The 16402-nt window shown below is 39.7% G+C and overlaps 3 protein-coding genes across 3 annotated transcripts in view; 1 reads left to right on the forward strand and 2 right to left on the reverse strand.

The window, feature by feature from the left end:
• LOC147322587 (transcription factor 7-like 1-B) overlaps positions 1-16402 on the reverse strand; it is a 118348-nt gene that overhangs the window by 80522 nt on the left and 21424 nt on the right. The window lies entirely within an intron of this gene.
• Positions 85-12568, reverse strand: LOC147322597 (TIMELESS-interacting protein-like). The gene is made up of 9 exons (XM_086307089.1): positions 12482-12568; positions 10979-11082; positions 7941-8088; positions 7392-7482; positions 6074-6149; positions 5643-5765; positions 5493-5556; positions 4498-4710; positions 85-680 (listed from the first exon to the last, which is right to left on the reverse strand). The coding sequence occupies exons 1-9, from the start codon at positions 12528-12530 to the stop codon at positions 436-438; spliced, it is 1113 nt and encodes a 370-aa protein (XP_086163215.1). The 5' UTR covers positions 12531-12568; the 3' UTR covers positions 85-435.
• LOC147322598 (uncharacterized) lies at positions 14488-15612 on the forward strand. Its single transcript, XM_086307061.1, has one exon. It carries the CDS (start codon positions 14506-14508, stop codon positions 15610-15612), a length of 1107 nt encoding a protein of 368 aa, XP_086163187.1. The 5' UTR covers positions 14488-14505.

The raw sequence follows: 16402 nt of genomic DNA on the forward strand, positions 1-16402 counted from the left end.
GAACTGTTCATAATTGAACGAGCACTTAATGCTTGGAAGAGGGTGATGGTCAGTTGACAGCTCACATACTACACACACACAGAGGCCTTTTATAGAAACATGTTTGCAACCAAAATTCTGCCAATAGTGAAACTGGAGAAAGAAGATGCATCAGAGCAGGAACTGTGGATCAGTTCAAATATTTTTCTGTAACAGATACCAACACATGGTAAATACGTTTAGGATTTGGACTTTTAAAAATAAGAAAAACATTTATTTCCATTGATTATAAATGTCTTTGCTAACCCAAAGCTGACGTCACAGTAGGAACATGTGCTCAAGATATAAACCACCAGAAATGCACAACATTACTCGAATGAGCAGGCACGAACATTGGGAAACCTTTAAATCTGCTCACTGCCAAAGCTTTTCAGCAGAAACTGCTGCACGTGAACTTTAATCCCCCTCTACACAGTCGTTGCTGAGCTGTTGCTCAGGGCTGAGGCCGGTCTCAGCCTCAGCGGGCTCAGAGTCTTTGGGGGGAAGCGGGCTGGTTTGTTGCGTGGAGGTGTTGTTGGAAGGCTCGAGGTCAGGATCTTCTACAGTTTCATCTCCATCAGTAGAACCTTTGATGACATTTGGTGAGGATGCAGCTGGAGGTTTGTCTCCTAACATGTCAGCAGTCTGAGAGGCTGAAGGGCCTGAAAGGGTTGAGAATTAGAAACAGTGATGGTTTCAGTCAACACAGACACACTCAGTCTACTACGATTTATAAAAGACAGGCAAAGCTGAGATAATGAAAAATGAAACTGTAAACTGCAGGGTTCAAACTCATTGTTCAGGGTCAAATTTAAGCACTTTAAGCACTTTCAAGGTCCATTATCAAGCTTTTCCAGCACATTACCAAAAAAACAGTTTGCATGTTCCACTTTGCATCACCTCAGTAAGACCATGTAAAAATTAAAACAAATCGTCTTAGGTTGACTTAAATGTTCTTTGTTCCTCTTTTGTTAAAACAGAGAAAAATGCACCACACAAAAATACTGAAAAAGGAAATGGTTGTCTTATATGCATATAGTGCACAAACTCAAAAAACTCATTTCTCTCAAAAATGCAGATGTGCAAATGTGAACAAATCAACTTGTTAGAGATGCTCATCTCCACTTGGAAAAAACAACCACACAAAAGAAGAAATCTGCACAAATGAACAAGTCTGCTCATCAGATATTGATGCTTCTTTCCTACGTGACACAACAACAGGAGACAGATGTTTGGTACTTTAACTAGTTAAGCACCCACACCACCAAAAATGGGGGAAAAGAGAGGAGATCACATTTAATCGGTTATAACACGAGGTCAGAAATATAAGTGCAGACATGAGTGTCCACAGAAGCCTCTGAATCTCAGCTGTAAACCATTTCTACAAACACCAAACAGTTAAAAGAGCAGTTACATCACCATGAATCTGTGGACAGGTAACATCCATATTTTGATTTATGATTTTCTGGAGTTAAATGTGACCCAAAGTATATTTTATAGCATATAAGCTATAAAATACTTTTAAAAATTAGGTGAGGGAAATAATCATTTTTTTCTATGTTTGAGTCCCAGTAACTTTGACATAGTAACATCTGCAGTAATATTTACCCCTCTGATGACAGCTCACAAGCGTTAGCTTTATTTTGATACCAAGACTGTTTACACAGAGTTTGTAATTGCAGAGAAATACTCCATTTATTTTGGCCTCTTCATTTTCGAGCAGGAAGCTCAGAAAAGCCCTGGGGGCCTAACAGGTCAAAGTTCATTCCCAATAAAACTAACTGTGAGATGTTTGACTACATTGCTCTCTGGATTATTGTTACAGTCCTAAATGATCAGCTTTAAAGTGTTTGTGCTAATAACACCATGTACAGTAAGACAGGCATGGAGAACAGCACTGACGGGAGGCTTTGAACAGATGACACACTCAGTTCAATTCAACATATAAGACTTTAAAAACGCACAAACATCGACCTAAAATCTATTTATTCAGTCCATCACCTGTCATAGAATTATGTCAAATAATAATGTATTGTTCATCTCCCTTAAATAAACAGGCAGCCTTAAAGTATGAAACATTCATTCATTAAAACACTAAAATGTGTCTGTCGTCTCCGTGGCTGATAGAGCCCCACAGGCATCAATGTGAGCTTAAAGCCATTTATAATTTTTAAATGGTTTAATGTGTCGGTGCTCACGATAAACACATTTTGAATGAAAGCCAGGGAACTTCAGCAGCACAAGAAATGGCTTCTTTGTGCCCACATGCATCAGTCCCTCTTTTTACCAGTTTTTCTTTAAGGCTTAAGTTGGCTAGTTAAGTGTCGGACTAACGATTAAAGCTTTCACTTGAGTGAAGTCACTAATATTACTGCTACTGCTAAGTAATGTTAGCCAAGTTTAAAGCACACTGCATAAATCACCATGCCATAACTAACTGCTGTGCTAGCACTGCCGTACTCTATCACACTCAGTGCATTTCAATCATGTCTCTAGCAAGTTTGATAGCTAGCAAAATAATAATCATAGTTTTAAACATTAGCCTGTGTTATGTACACATACTCGAAATTATTTACTGTCATGTGACTCAAGAGTACAAATTCCTTCAGTGTCGTTTTCCATCGAACACTCATTAAAACAGCACGAACCCTGAAACTGCTTATTAAAATAATATGTATGTAAATAATAGTATGTTGCATTATAAAAAATTAAGCTTTTGACTGCCCTCCAGAGTTCACGTTAACTTCAGATCTCTGGAAGCTACACTACCCGAATGATGTCAGCTGTTTAGTTTCTATACTGGACAGAAAAAAAAAAAAGGGGGGGGGGTGGATTGGCTCCTCTTAAGGAGGACTAATGACTAAAATGTGAAAGTTTAAAGTCGATGAGTAAATCATGCTCGGGTAATACAATGGAAACGGTCTCATATCACCATCTAGTGTTATAAACTGTAAACACATTTTTATGGGTGAAGGCTCATAATAGAGACCGATCAACAGGTCATTTTCTTTTCTATGGGTCTCATTTAAATCACATTACATCATTTCTGCGGTAAATGAGGACCCTGAAGAACGATTTAATGTCACTGTTAAAGATTTGTAGACAATAGATCGCAGACAGCTGGCTCCGCTTTAACTAAAGAGGAAGTAAAAACAGTTTGGATCACAAGTGTAAGGCAAAAACAAAAATACTACGCCTAATTGAAGCTGACATCAGACAGGCAGTAAAGAAATCAATGTTTTCTACATGCTTTGCCTCTTATTACCAAACTCCACACTAATGTGAGGAATCTCTGGTGGTTTGGACGAACTGTGCAATACGGGAACTCGTCACTCGACCTTCAGGGTTTCTGGTGGATATATACACTAGATCCACTTCACTATATTGTAAGGAGTATTCACTCACCACCCATCATCCAAATCATTGAATTCAGGTGATCCAGTAACTTCCACAGCTGTATAGAATCAAGCACCTAGGCATGCAGACTGCTGCTACTAAGTGGAAGTGTTTGGGAACGACAGCAACTCAGCCATCAAGTGGTGGATCACGTAAAATCCCAGAGTGGGGGTCAGTGGATACTGAGGCGCACAGAGGTTGCTAATTTTCTGTGGAGTCCATCGCTCCAAACTTCACGTGGTCTCCAGATTAGCTAAAGAACAGTGCACAGAAAGCTTCGTGGAATCCATTTCCATGGCCGAGCAGCTGTAGTCCAAGCCTTACATCACAGAGTGCAACGCAAAGCAATGGGACACAGCGGTGTAAAGCACGCCGCCACTGGACTCTAGAACAGGAGAGATGCAGTCTATGGAGCGACGGATCACAGTTCTCAATCTGGAAAGCCGATAGACAAGTCAACTTAGCAGTTGCCAGGACAACAGAGCTCCAGGTTTGGTGGCAGGGGGATTTCGGTGCGGGGTTGTTTTTCAGAAGTTGGGCTCAGTCTCTTCGTTCCAGTGAAAGGAACTCTTAATGCTTCAGCATGCAAAGACATTTTGGCTCCCGACTTTAAGGGAACAGTTTGGGGATGGCTTCTTCCTGTTCCAGCATGACTGGGCACCAGTGCACAAAGCAAGGTCCACAAAGACATGAACTCTGGCATGGGAGTCCTGACCAGAACACCACTGGGATGAATGAGAGCAGAGACTTGGAGCCAGGCCTTCAACATCAGTGTCTGACCTTACAAATGGTCATAAACTCCCATAAACACTCCCAGAAGAGTTGAAGCTGATATAGCTGCACAGGCGGACGTCGTGAATGGGATGTCACTCGAGTTCATATGAGTGTGGGGGCAGATGAGCAAACACTTTTGGCAATATACTGTACATTCAATGTTTTGCTTTTTGTATTTTCATATAAAGTTAATACACCAATGAAGCTAGATGATCCTTATGAACCTTCGCTGGATGTTTTGTAGCAGAATCATTAATTATTTCTGTTATATTGTGTCCCAGCTGTATGATACATTTTTGCCATTCTTACCAATTTGCTGCTGGCGTGCGCGCCTCTTTTCCAGGGCCCGCTGTCTGTTCAGCTCAATACGTTTCTGCTGCTCTTCGGTCAGAGAGGGAGTAGGTGGGGGAGCGAGGGCTTCGGCAATCTGCCCTTGGGGAGCATTAATAAAACTCTCTCTGCTGAACAGATCAGGATCCCCAAATGTTTCCAGTTCACGTTGTACCTCTTCGTCACCAGCACCTGAACACAATTTCAAGCAGTGCTGATAATTAAGTCCTGTGGAATATGGCAAGTATTTCCTATGTGCACCTGCAGGTGTGAATCCACCGTAGGGCTGTTCGATACAACGATATATACAAAAACGTCTATTTCATTTTACGCTATCGTTTGTTTCGTGGTGTCGCAAAATAAACTGTTTACGGCAATATTTCTTCATGGTTCTGATGTCACTGTAGTAAAGTTCTCTCTTTCTCTTATATATAACCACACTACGGACGGACAAGCGCCTGTTTTTATGCGTTGTCGTTAGCAACAACGACGGTAAAACCATCGCGTGTCCGCTTGTTTATGTTCCACATAAACCTTTCAGAATAAAGCTCAAGATCCTGTTGAGGCTTTTCAAAATAAACGGAATCACGTGAAAGAGCAGAGTGTTTACGGATGAGAAGTAAAACAGAGCCGCCAGGTGCTAAAAAATAAACCTTAGACTCAAACGTTAGAACAGGCTTTCCCCCGCAGCACGCCGTGTAATAAATACTCACAAAGAAAACGGCGCCGTTACAACTTCTGTCTAAAAATGTGTCGTTTCATGCATCGGTTAAAACACTCGACTCCAGCTACATGACGCGCAGCTGGAAACACTTCACGCAAGTCGAGATTCACAGAATTGACAGAAAATGTTACATTTCTGTGATTTATATCGTTATCGGACGATAGAATTCTTATATCGGGAGATGAGACTTTGGTCATATCTCACAGCCCTAGTCCACCGTATCCCCATCAGTAATGATTTTTCTTCTTACCATCTGTACTTGTAAAATCTTCATGTGTCAGGGGCATGTCCAGTCGTATTCGTTTAAGACATGTCTATAGAAGAATGAGTAAAAAATTACAAATTCTGAACATTAGGAATCCCACACGCTTGCAGGAAATATTCTACTGCTTCCTCTCACCTGCACTTCCTTTTTGCTGCCGAGCCTTTCCACTTTGTCAATAAAATCTTCAAATTGCAATTTGGGGTACAACCTGTGGGCCCAGTTCTCCATCTTCTGCATCAGCAGCCGCAGGTCTGCAGCCTAATGGGGCAAACATCAAAAACAGCGAGTAGTGATATGAAAGAGGGCTGTGTGTGATAGGACGCTTCTTCTTCCCACTAAAAAATGACTTCCAGTCATTGGAACAAAAGACATCTTAATTTGGTAAACCAACCTCTGGTTCCCCTCACTCATTTTTGACCACGACAGAAAGGGCAACTTTTGACCTTTTAGTCTCAAACCAAATTTAGGACATCTAATTAAAAGCTGACAGGCCAAACAGATTTAGCTCAAAAACCAATGTTCATTCACATCTGGTAATTGGTGGGACAGATGTTATCATATCCTACCTCGTGTCCTTTGCCTTTGAACTGGATATTGTCAAAGAGAGTGCCCAGAGCTGGAAGCCCTCGATCTGATATCAGCCTGGGAAAAAATATTAAGACTAAGTTAAACCATTAATGGATTACAAGCAGGGTTAGCAGCACATCCAGGCGTATTTGGCTTATCCAATTCAGGATCGTGGATGGCTGAAGCCCATCCCAGCAGCCAGGTCGCCAGCCTGTCACAGGGCCAACACAGACAGACCCTCTGAATGGAAATGTCAGTGCCTTCAGATGTACCATGTTCAGAAGGCAGTAGCTTGTTGGGGGGGGGGGTAGGGTGTTTGGTTTTCAGGGTGCCCACAACCTTTCTTTTCCTACCTGTTTGTACATAAGGCAGTATAATGAGAAATAGTCAAATTTCTCCATCTAAAAATAAAAAATTGCTATATATATATATATATATATATATATATATATATATATATATATATATATATATATATATATATATATATATATTTATAGCAAAGTTGCAATTAATTTGAATATTTTATCAAATGAAAATCTATGTTTTTCTTTAATACAGCTTGCAAGTTTTATCCTAAGTATAATCGACGTTCTTACTTAAAAGCTTATTTAACATCCTTTGATTTAGTATAACTTAGTTCTGTCCAGGAACATTGTGAACAGAACAGTAACAGAGGAGTGCCACTGGGACACCCACTGGGAGACTACTGGGAACGAGCCTGACTTATGGTTGGCAATACTAACCAGGTTCACACTATAGGTGTACAGAGACTGGAAACATCTTTCTCACACACATCCAGGGATGTCTCCAACGCTCTGACAATTTTCAGTCTGGGAATTTTGCCCATCCAAATGATGAAAACAACAATGGTATTAGAGTCTTTCTTCTTTAAATGACTGGCAGAGTGAAGCTGCACCATCATCACACAGATGCAGTCATTTGTACCCGCCGCTAAAGCGTAAGAAGACGCTGCAGTACTCTGCGAAACGACAGGTGTCGCCACTCAGATAATATCACATCACTTTTTTTGTGCAAAGTTCTTTCCACAAACTTACGTTTTCAAACATTTGCAACAACTCTGTGTGTCAGTGTGTCTCTGAGCCTCTGTGCACGATTATTAGTGAAACGGTGATAAAAACCAGTGCAGTCACAGACTCGTGTTCAACCTGGCTGCAACACTGACAGTCTGCACACGTCAATCAATGATTTTGGCCTCCTTGTGTCCCAGCTCACACAAGATGACATCAAATTCCTATTTAAATGCGCATTTTAATGCATTTCAACCCTCTGTCGTGATATAAATGTCTTTGCTACCTGTGGGAGTCCAGCTTGGGTTGGGGTCTCTTCACGCCTCTCCTTTTAGCAGTAGGGACATCAGCCAGCTGTGATACCTCACCTTCATCTCCTGCATTGAAAACACATGACAACAGGATGTGTTTCTAACTCATTCTGTTGGCAGCGTGGCAAACTTCAAGCTTATCTTTAAATCCAGACAAATTATAGACTGGAGGTTACAGAAGAAATGTGCTGGTTTGAACAGTATCTGATAGGTTTCATTTGCTCACGCAAACAAAAACATGTGTGTTGTTATTGTTAGAAACATCCAGTCTCAGAGAGATGCTGAAAAACCAGTTCATGCATTTGTTAATTCTAGGCTGAACTAACAAATTCATTATTATCAAGCTGTTCCAAAAAGCTTTGTGGAAGGACTATGAGAGGTTGTATTTCTCCCACATTAGCCTTTTTTCCTGAATCTTATTTTTCTATGATTCTTCATTAAACCATGAATTTAAAATACAAAGTTCTGAATCATCACATCTTAAAGACCTCATAGTAATCCTGTAAGAGCACAGCAGCATCTACCATCTGCAAAAGGGTCTCCTTCCTCCTGGCCTCCCCGGCCTGGGGAGTGTGGTGGTGGGAGTGGGGGGAAAGCTTCATCCTCTATGCCGTCATAGTCAGGAATGTCCTGCGGGCTATTTTCCTGTGGGTCAACCATGGTGAGTCGGTCCTGGAGACAAAGTAAAAGACGTGTGAGCCCCAGTCGTCAACAGCATCAGCATTAAGTTACATGAATTTAACTGCAAGTTGAAAAAATGACATTTATTTCTGTAAGAGTAATTCTTTACTGTGTTACAACATCAACATGAAAACCTAAAAAAAACTGGCATTTACTTTTTTCTTTTTTTACATCAACAGGAGGAGCTGTACAGACACTCATCCCACCTGGAATTATACCCCAAATTCAGAAATGTACTATTATGATACATTAATGGTCCATTATGTTTGTTTCACAGTTATATACATAATACAATTTATAGATTTGTATATATTTACATTCTATCAGGGATGAACTGGTTGTGAACCTTTGGGCTGATAATGACATTTAAAAGTTACAATTTGGATGAATTATTACTGCGATACTTCTTTTGGACTCTGTAGTACCACAGAAATATCATTAAAGTAACAGGTTTGTTTTAAAGTCTTTCAGCTGTTCCGTAAGCATCATCGTCATCATCATTTATATAGCACTTTAAAAACACACCTGGCAGACCGAAGTGCTGCACAATACAAATGTAGTAATAAAATAGCAAAAAACAAACATAGCAATAAAGTAAACTCTTGAGCCAAAATGATGTGACACAACTAGGGCTGCCACAAACGATTATTTTGATAGTCGACTAGTCACCGATTATTTATGCGATTAGTCGACTAATCAGATCATCATCCACTGGACGTAAAACTACAGCTTATTGCACCATGCAGCATATGCTCTTATATAACTATCATTAGCTTACAGCTTTAAGCTTTTAAGGTGCTAACTAAAAATAAAGACAAGATGATAGTTTATTCAATTTTAATGAAATTTGCAGATTGTTTCGGTGAAGTTTAATAAACTCCTTGCTATCTAAAATATAACAGGACAACGGAGTATATTCTCCAGCATCTCACACTTCTGATAATCAGCTGTCTGCTTGACGTTTATTCAGCTGTGTAAAAACTATAACTTTAATCTCAGACAAACCGATTTACTCAGGAACAAATAAAATACTAAAAAAAAAAAAAGCCAAACAACAACATTTTTAATTTATCTAAGTGACTCATATATATTTAACCTGAGTAGCGAAAGACGGCGGTGGGTTTGAAAACAATTTGCCTGGAGTCCGGTGTTCTTACCGTGCTAGTGACCTAGCCCCCGGCTAGCTATCGAGCTAGTGGGTAACAGACGTCTCTGAAAACGTCGGAGCGCTTTTGAAAATATGTGGTGTCCTGATAAACTGAGCCGATATTTGAGGTTTACACAGCTACATTCTCGGCTGAAAATATGTTAAACGTTTATTTTGTGACCCAGAAAGAATAATAAGAGTAATATTAAAACTAACTAGCTGCCGCCATTGTTGGAAACTGAGCTGGGCCGCGCTATGAATTCTGGGACACAGCTGCTTCTTCTTCTTCTTCTTCTTCTTCTTCGGGGTTTAACGGCAGCTGGCATCCTTGTACATGCAGTGCTGCCATCTTCTGTTTCAGTCCGTTATTACACTCTTAAATCCTGCTACTTATTCCTGCGTCTTTTGGGATCTTACAAAGCTTCAAACGACGCGTCGACTATTAAATCAGTCGTCGACGATTTTGATAGTCGACGTAATCGTGACTAGTCGACAAATCGTGGCAGCCCTAGACACAACACAGACACAAAAGGAAATCTTCTACATTGTTTTGCTGTTCACACAAGTTCTAATGCCACCCTTTGTTTCTGGAAGGAGACGATTTTCTGTCCAGTATTAAAGTTCAAAGAACAGGGTATCCGTCTCCAGTGGGCTGCTAAACAAGTTTACCAGAAAAATCAGACCCACGGTCATGTTGTGTCACTTTGAGTGATTAGTCAGCAGCAATAACAGGGAATGACAAACTGACAGACTTTGGATATAAAACAAACAATTTAAACATTTAGAAGTTAAACATCTTCTCGGATTCCTTTTGCTGCACATGTCTATGTATGTATTTGCTGTACAGTGTCATTTGTTTGGAACATTAATCTTGATGTATACATAAACATTTGATTTAAAAAACGTGTTTAAAAATGAACACTGACACAATTAAACACAACACTGGTGCACGGTGACTGCAAACAGAAGCAGCTGCTTGTATCCTCCTGTGCACGGATCCGTGCTCTCTGTTTATTAATAAAAGCCAAACTTCATTAATGGTAAGTGACAGAGATCTGATGAGTTCTTGCTGGTTTGTATCCACAGGAGGATACAAGTAAAATCCTCTGCAGGTTAGTGCAGGATAAGCAGGCAAGTTTACTGTAATGTGATGGATTTAAGTAAAGAACAGTGTGTGACTGGTGCACAGTGACTGTGGTGCTCATGTCAGAGTTAGATTACATCAAGTGTAGCAGAGATTAACTTAAACTTAAGCTCATGATGCTGACATTCATTCACTGAGCTCCACCCACATACCAACAGTTTAGTGTATAATATAAAGACAGTGTACTGTCAGTGTAGAGAAAGGAAATCAGCCAGGACAACTCATGAAACATCTGCAGACATCTGGATGAATTCACAGAGAGCAGCAGGTCAGCTGATCACAGCCTGTACATTAAAAAAATCTACTGGAGCTCTCAATAGAAATGATTGTGAGCTGTGACCCTTTTCCCCACACTGAGCCACTACAGCTGATGTTAGGGTTGAATCCTGCTGAATCCCACTTTAACATCTTCCTGCTCATTTTGATGTTTAGAGGCAACGTCACCGTCTAAGATGTAGGCATTGTATACATTGTATACATTATTTCTACATTACATTAATATTGCACAAGGTTCATTTAGTTTAGCATAAAATATACATATCAGTACTTCAGCTTTTAATGGAGTATTTCTTAACACTAGTATCTGTCACCTTCTGTGTTGAGCTCATTGTTTTCTCTGCAGTGGCTGAGCTGAGTCCAAGTAGCTGAAATTTCCTCTGCTGCTCCGTCAGACTCTTCTCCTCCTCCTGATCAGCTGGGACACAAAACAGAACTTTGTTAAGCTCCACACTGCACTGAAGAGTCAAAGTGTCTCATATGTTCATCTGAGAACACACAGAACACATTTTAGCTTCCTTGGGTGGACAACTTGTTTGAAACAAACACAAAAGGTTTGAGCACCGATACCAAATTCAGCAGTATGGCACACCAGTACCAGGAGAGCAATTCCTCTTTAAAATATGCCCTGGCCAAGAAAAAACCCGACAATATACGTGTGCCGTGAGAAATGATAGATAGATAGATAGATAGATAGATAGATAGATAGATAGATAGATAAAATTTATTTCAAACATGCAAATATAATTGAAATAACAACAGAAAAAAATAAAAATAACAAAACTTAAAAATCATCAAGTTTTCATGTAAATATCTATGTCTACAGAATGTGTGTGCTCGAAAAGGAGTAGGGTGAAGTTTTCTTGTTCCTACCCCCTTATTTCAAATTTCATTGCTTACAAATCCATATCCAGGATTCAACATTATTTGATCATATATTTAACTATGTACAAGTCTAACACATTGAACATACACAAATAAAACCATTTTCAGCACGTAAACCAGAACAACAACAAACTACATTTTTTACATAAACTAATCACTCTGTTTATAACAGCCGCTTAATCTCTGAGTTTATTTTCTATCTATGTGACAAAAACCTTAATGAACACTTAAGGTTGGGTTACTCAGGCCTTGATTTATAAAAAATGAGGACACAATGAGACAACTCAGTCACTGAGAGGAAGATTTCCTATATTCATGCAATTTATTATTTTTTGAACAATCCTGTGAATTTTTGTATTGATGTACTTGTCTTGATTTCATCTGTATATCCGAGTGGGTGTAGAAATCTGAGCCATCATCTGAGTAAGCCTCATCACAACTTTGCGCTGATAAAGGCAGCTGTGTTTTAGCCTGGAACACATTTATTTTTACATTTCTCATAAATGTATTTCATTATAGCACTTTTACCGCCAACATGTTGGGTCTTTTGGAGCCGGAAGTGACCTTATATGGAAGAAGGGTGGCGCTAGCTAGCTTAGCTAGCAAGCTGCATTCATAAGCTGTGCAGGTGCCACAGAGATGCTAAGTAGCCTTAATAACAGACTAATAAAACAACACAAACTCTGATTACAATGAGCTCATTTAAAAGCTTTCTTCTAATAAAATTATTTTCTTCTCTGTGTTTCACAACCTTTTGGTGATATCTTTCTGTAAATTAGTTTAAAGCAGCTTGAGTCAATTTAGTCAGATTTTTTTTTCCAACTTGTTCACAAAAACTTGAGAAGAGACACCGAGGAGAGCAACAGAAAGCCTCATTCAGGAGCTAAACTCAAGATTAACTAGACTCGGATTAATATTAGCTCGATACTTACCTTTAAGTGTTAAATCAGTCTTGACAATAATCGGAGAGAAAAACGCCATAAAGCGGGAACTCGGCTTCTTCTTCTTCTGCTCTTGTATTTTTTGGCGGTTAAAGCTTTAAGGCGCATTACCGCCACCTGCTGGACTGGACTTTTCATGTCCCAAACATCATCAATTGGGCACAAATTTGTTGGAGTTTCTGTTAATAAAAAAGATGGAATTCAAGGATCTTGTTATTTGGTTTGTTCGTTTTCACCATTTACTCTACAATTTTCTGCCAGTGTATAGCAAACCCCACAGCTCAAATCAATGAAGAATTTAGTATTTTTAACATATTGCTTAAACTGGAACCAGCAGCTATATAGGCCTAATTTTTAATCCAAACATGTGATAGAGGTTTACCACCAGGAGAAGCAGACTGTAAATAAAAGACTGTGCTACTGAAAACTGTTAGTCTGACTTTGGATTGTAAATATGTTTCCTTTTGTCACTTCTGTATTTGTATATGGCTCAAACTATTTGTTATGAAAGCAAAACAAACAAACTGATGTTGTCTCATCAGATCCAGTTGTGACATTAGCTATAGTTTCCGCGGAGGGTACTTGGTTCTGTATGACAGCACAGCTTTTAGGTTGAATTCAAGCGCTTGAGTACAGCCTGATAATTAGAGGCCTGCAAACTGTTTGCTGATGAACTTTGGAAGTAAAAGTACAGACAGCTATAGAAGACACAGGACACGAGATGGGTTCATTATTTCTTTTGAGTTCCATGTAACAATCCGTAACTCTGTAATTAATGAATGTGCCATTTAATCTTGGCTGCAGCCAAGATTAAATGGCACATTCATTAAATGGCTAAAATGGGTTGGCTGCCGTTCAGCATTTAGTACAAGTCAGCTTTTGATCAGAAAGTTTTCTGGTTTGATCCCTGGCTGCTCCAGTCTGCAGGCGAAATATCCTTGGACAAGATTGTAATCCCAAGCTGCTTTCTGATGCATCCATTGGAGTGTGAATGCTTTATAGAGTTTGTGAAACAGTTGTACGTGTGGTCAGATTGTTTTGTATTTGTGTGTGGATTGAAGCACATGTCTGAGAGCACATCAATCACGGCACATATTTTTTAAAATCTTAGTTTAAATAAAGTTTTTGATTATTTATTATAAAAAAGAGATGATATATATATAATGCAGTGGGCACTCCACCAGCTAACATGTCAGTTAATTTGACACATTGATTTATTTATCATTTCTTTTTCTCTCTCAGCTTTTCAGCTCCATATTTTTGCCATTTCTTCCACACTCAACTCTGTTCTACAAGGTGAGCCCACAGTTAATGTAGGAGAGGGCAGGTGGCATTAAGAGGTTTGATTGGGCAATCTAGGGCCCAGTTAGTTCTTCCTTTTGGTGAAAGCTGGGCTCTTCAGTTCAGCATGGCACAGCTCCAAAGATTCTGCAACATCAAACCCTCTGTCTGCTAATGTTACATCACCTGGGCTGAGGCAGTCCAGGTAATTTCAACAGTTTCTTGAAATTAGTTAATTCAGATATAAACAGAGTGACAGTTTACAGATTCAAACATGTCTCAGAGAAAACAGAAAAAAACAGTAAAGCCCAACTCTCCTCTTTGTGATCAGGAAGACAAAATTCAACTTCCTGATCAAGTAGACAAATCATTCAACCAGCTTCTAGAAAAGGAAGATATTCAAAAGTTGAAAGAAATGGAACTCCTAGACATGCAGGGAAGAAACTTTGAGCTCCAAGCAAAGCTTGATAAAGCACTAGAAAAACTAGTGCTGAAGGACAAAAAGAATCAGGAGCTGCAAGTAAAGCTTGATGAAAGACCGCACACAAATGAAGAGTTTCTTCAAGAAAAAAGGCTACAGGAGATAAAACAGAAGGAAATGGATTTCAAGCTCCAGGACATGGAGAAACACAACAAAGGCTTGCAAATCAAGCTTAATGAAGCTCTGCAAAAAAATTAAAGAACTCCTCCAAGAAAAATAACAACAGGACATGAAGCAGTGCAAACTCCAAGGCATGGAGGAAAAATACAAAGCGCTTCAGGTAAAGCTTGATAAAACACTGAACAAAAATAAAGAGTTGCTTCAAGAACAAAAGCAACAAGAAATTAAACAGAAACAAACGGACTGCAAGCTTGAAGACGTGCAGGAAAAATACACAGCGCTGAAAATGAAACTTGATAAAGCACTGCAAAGAAATAAAGATTTCCTTCAAGAGAAAGAACAGCAAGACATGAAACAGAAACATCTGGATTGCAAACTTCAGAACATCGAGAAACACAACGAAGGCTCGCAAGTAATGCTTGATGAAGCTCTGCAAAAGAATAAAGAAATCCTTGAAGAGAAAGAAAAACTGGACCAGAGAGACACGCAGTGCCAACTCCAAGGTGTGCAGGAACAATACGGAGCGCTGCAGGTAAAGCTTGATGAAACACTGCACAAATATCAAGAGCTGCTTCAAGACCAAGAACAACAGGAAATAAAGCAGAAAGAAGACAAAGAAATTCTCCAGGACTTTGAGAGGAAAAACCAAAACCTGCAAGAACTTTATAACAAACTGAACTACAAAACAACTGAACTGGAAGAGGAAAAGGAAAAACTGCAAAACCAATGCTCAGAGATGCAGAGTAAGCTCAATGACATGCTGAGAAAAAACACAGAAGTCGAGGAACTTTCAGACAACGTGAAGTGCAAAAACACTGAGATGCAGGTGCTAAAGCAACAACTAGAGAAAACAAACGAAGACCTGCAGTGTTCACTTCAAGAAATCGAGAGCAGAAGTCAGCAGTTGGAAGACACGCACAACAAATTACAACAGAGTTATACAGAGCTGCACGAGGCAAAGCTAATGCAGGAGGCAACATCTAAAGAAATGAAAGAAAGGCTCGAAGACAAACAAGCCAAATTAGAAGAAGTGGAGAAAACATGCAAGAGACTTGAGCAGGAGAATGCAGAAACAATCGATCAGTTGAGAACCCTCATCCTAGAGAAAAAAGTGCTCGTGGAAAAGCTCATGGAAAAGAAGAAAAAACGCTTCTGCTTCTTCTGGAGGAGGGACACTCCTGCTTTTTCTACTTTTTCTACTTTTTCTACTGCTAATGTCACCTCGTCTGTTCCATCTTAATTTTCACCTCTCCTCTCCCTTTCTCTCCCTTTCTCTCCTGACACCTCTCCCTCCCCTGTCTCCCTTTAACTCCTATCACCTGTCCCATCTCCTCCCCCTCCCCCCCCCTCTCTCTTTTCACCCTCACCCCCCAACCAGTCCCGACAGTTGACTGCCCCCTCTAGAGCCTGGTTCTGTCATAGGTTTCTTCCTTTAAAGGGAGTTTTTCCTATCCACTGTCGCACCTAGTGCTTGCTCAGAGGGGATTGTTGGGGTTTTCTCTCCTCTATCTCTTTCCTCCTTTCTATCCCTTTCCTTTACCTTCTTCTTTAAAACCCCTCCCCCCTTTCTATTTCCTCAATAATTTAATAATAAACACAATTGGCAAAATTTTAAAAAGTCAGATCAATGTCTTCATTCAAGAATGAATTGTCTTTGTCACGGGGTCATGTGTATTTTGTGTTTTCCTCGGGCTGGTGATCCTTGCAGTTGTTGAGCCCAAGAGTCCAGATTTTTAGTGTTTTAATCACATTTAGTGTTACATTTTAGATCACAACAAAAGGATATCCACAATTTAGGATTCAGGCATTTGTCTTTTTCAATATCATAATCATTCTATGATTGAGTCGGTTACAGAAGCAGCAGTTAGCAGCAATAACTTCAATTCATCAACATTTGCAAGCATTTCTTTATACACAGCATTTCTGTCAGGTTGAGGTCTGGACTTCCATGCAGTAGATTTGCTGCTGTGCTTGGGCTCATTATCCTGTTGCATGGCCTAATTTAGGAGAAGCTTTAGCTGTTGGACAGA

The sequence above is a fragment of the Aulonocara sp. 'chitande type north' Nkhata Bay genome, linkage group LG9, assembly GCF_057382095.1.
Source record: "Aulonocara sp. 'chitande type north' Nkhata Bay isolate Kocher_YH1m ecotype deep benthic linkage group LG9, A_spYH_male_GT1.1, whole genome shotgun sequence".
NCBI lineage: Eukaryota > Metazoa > Chordata > Actinopteri > Cichliformes > Cichlidae > Aulonocara > Aulonocara sp. 'chitande type north' Nkhata Bay.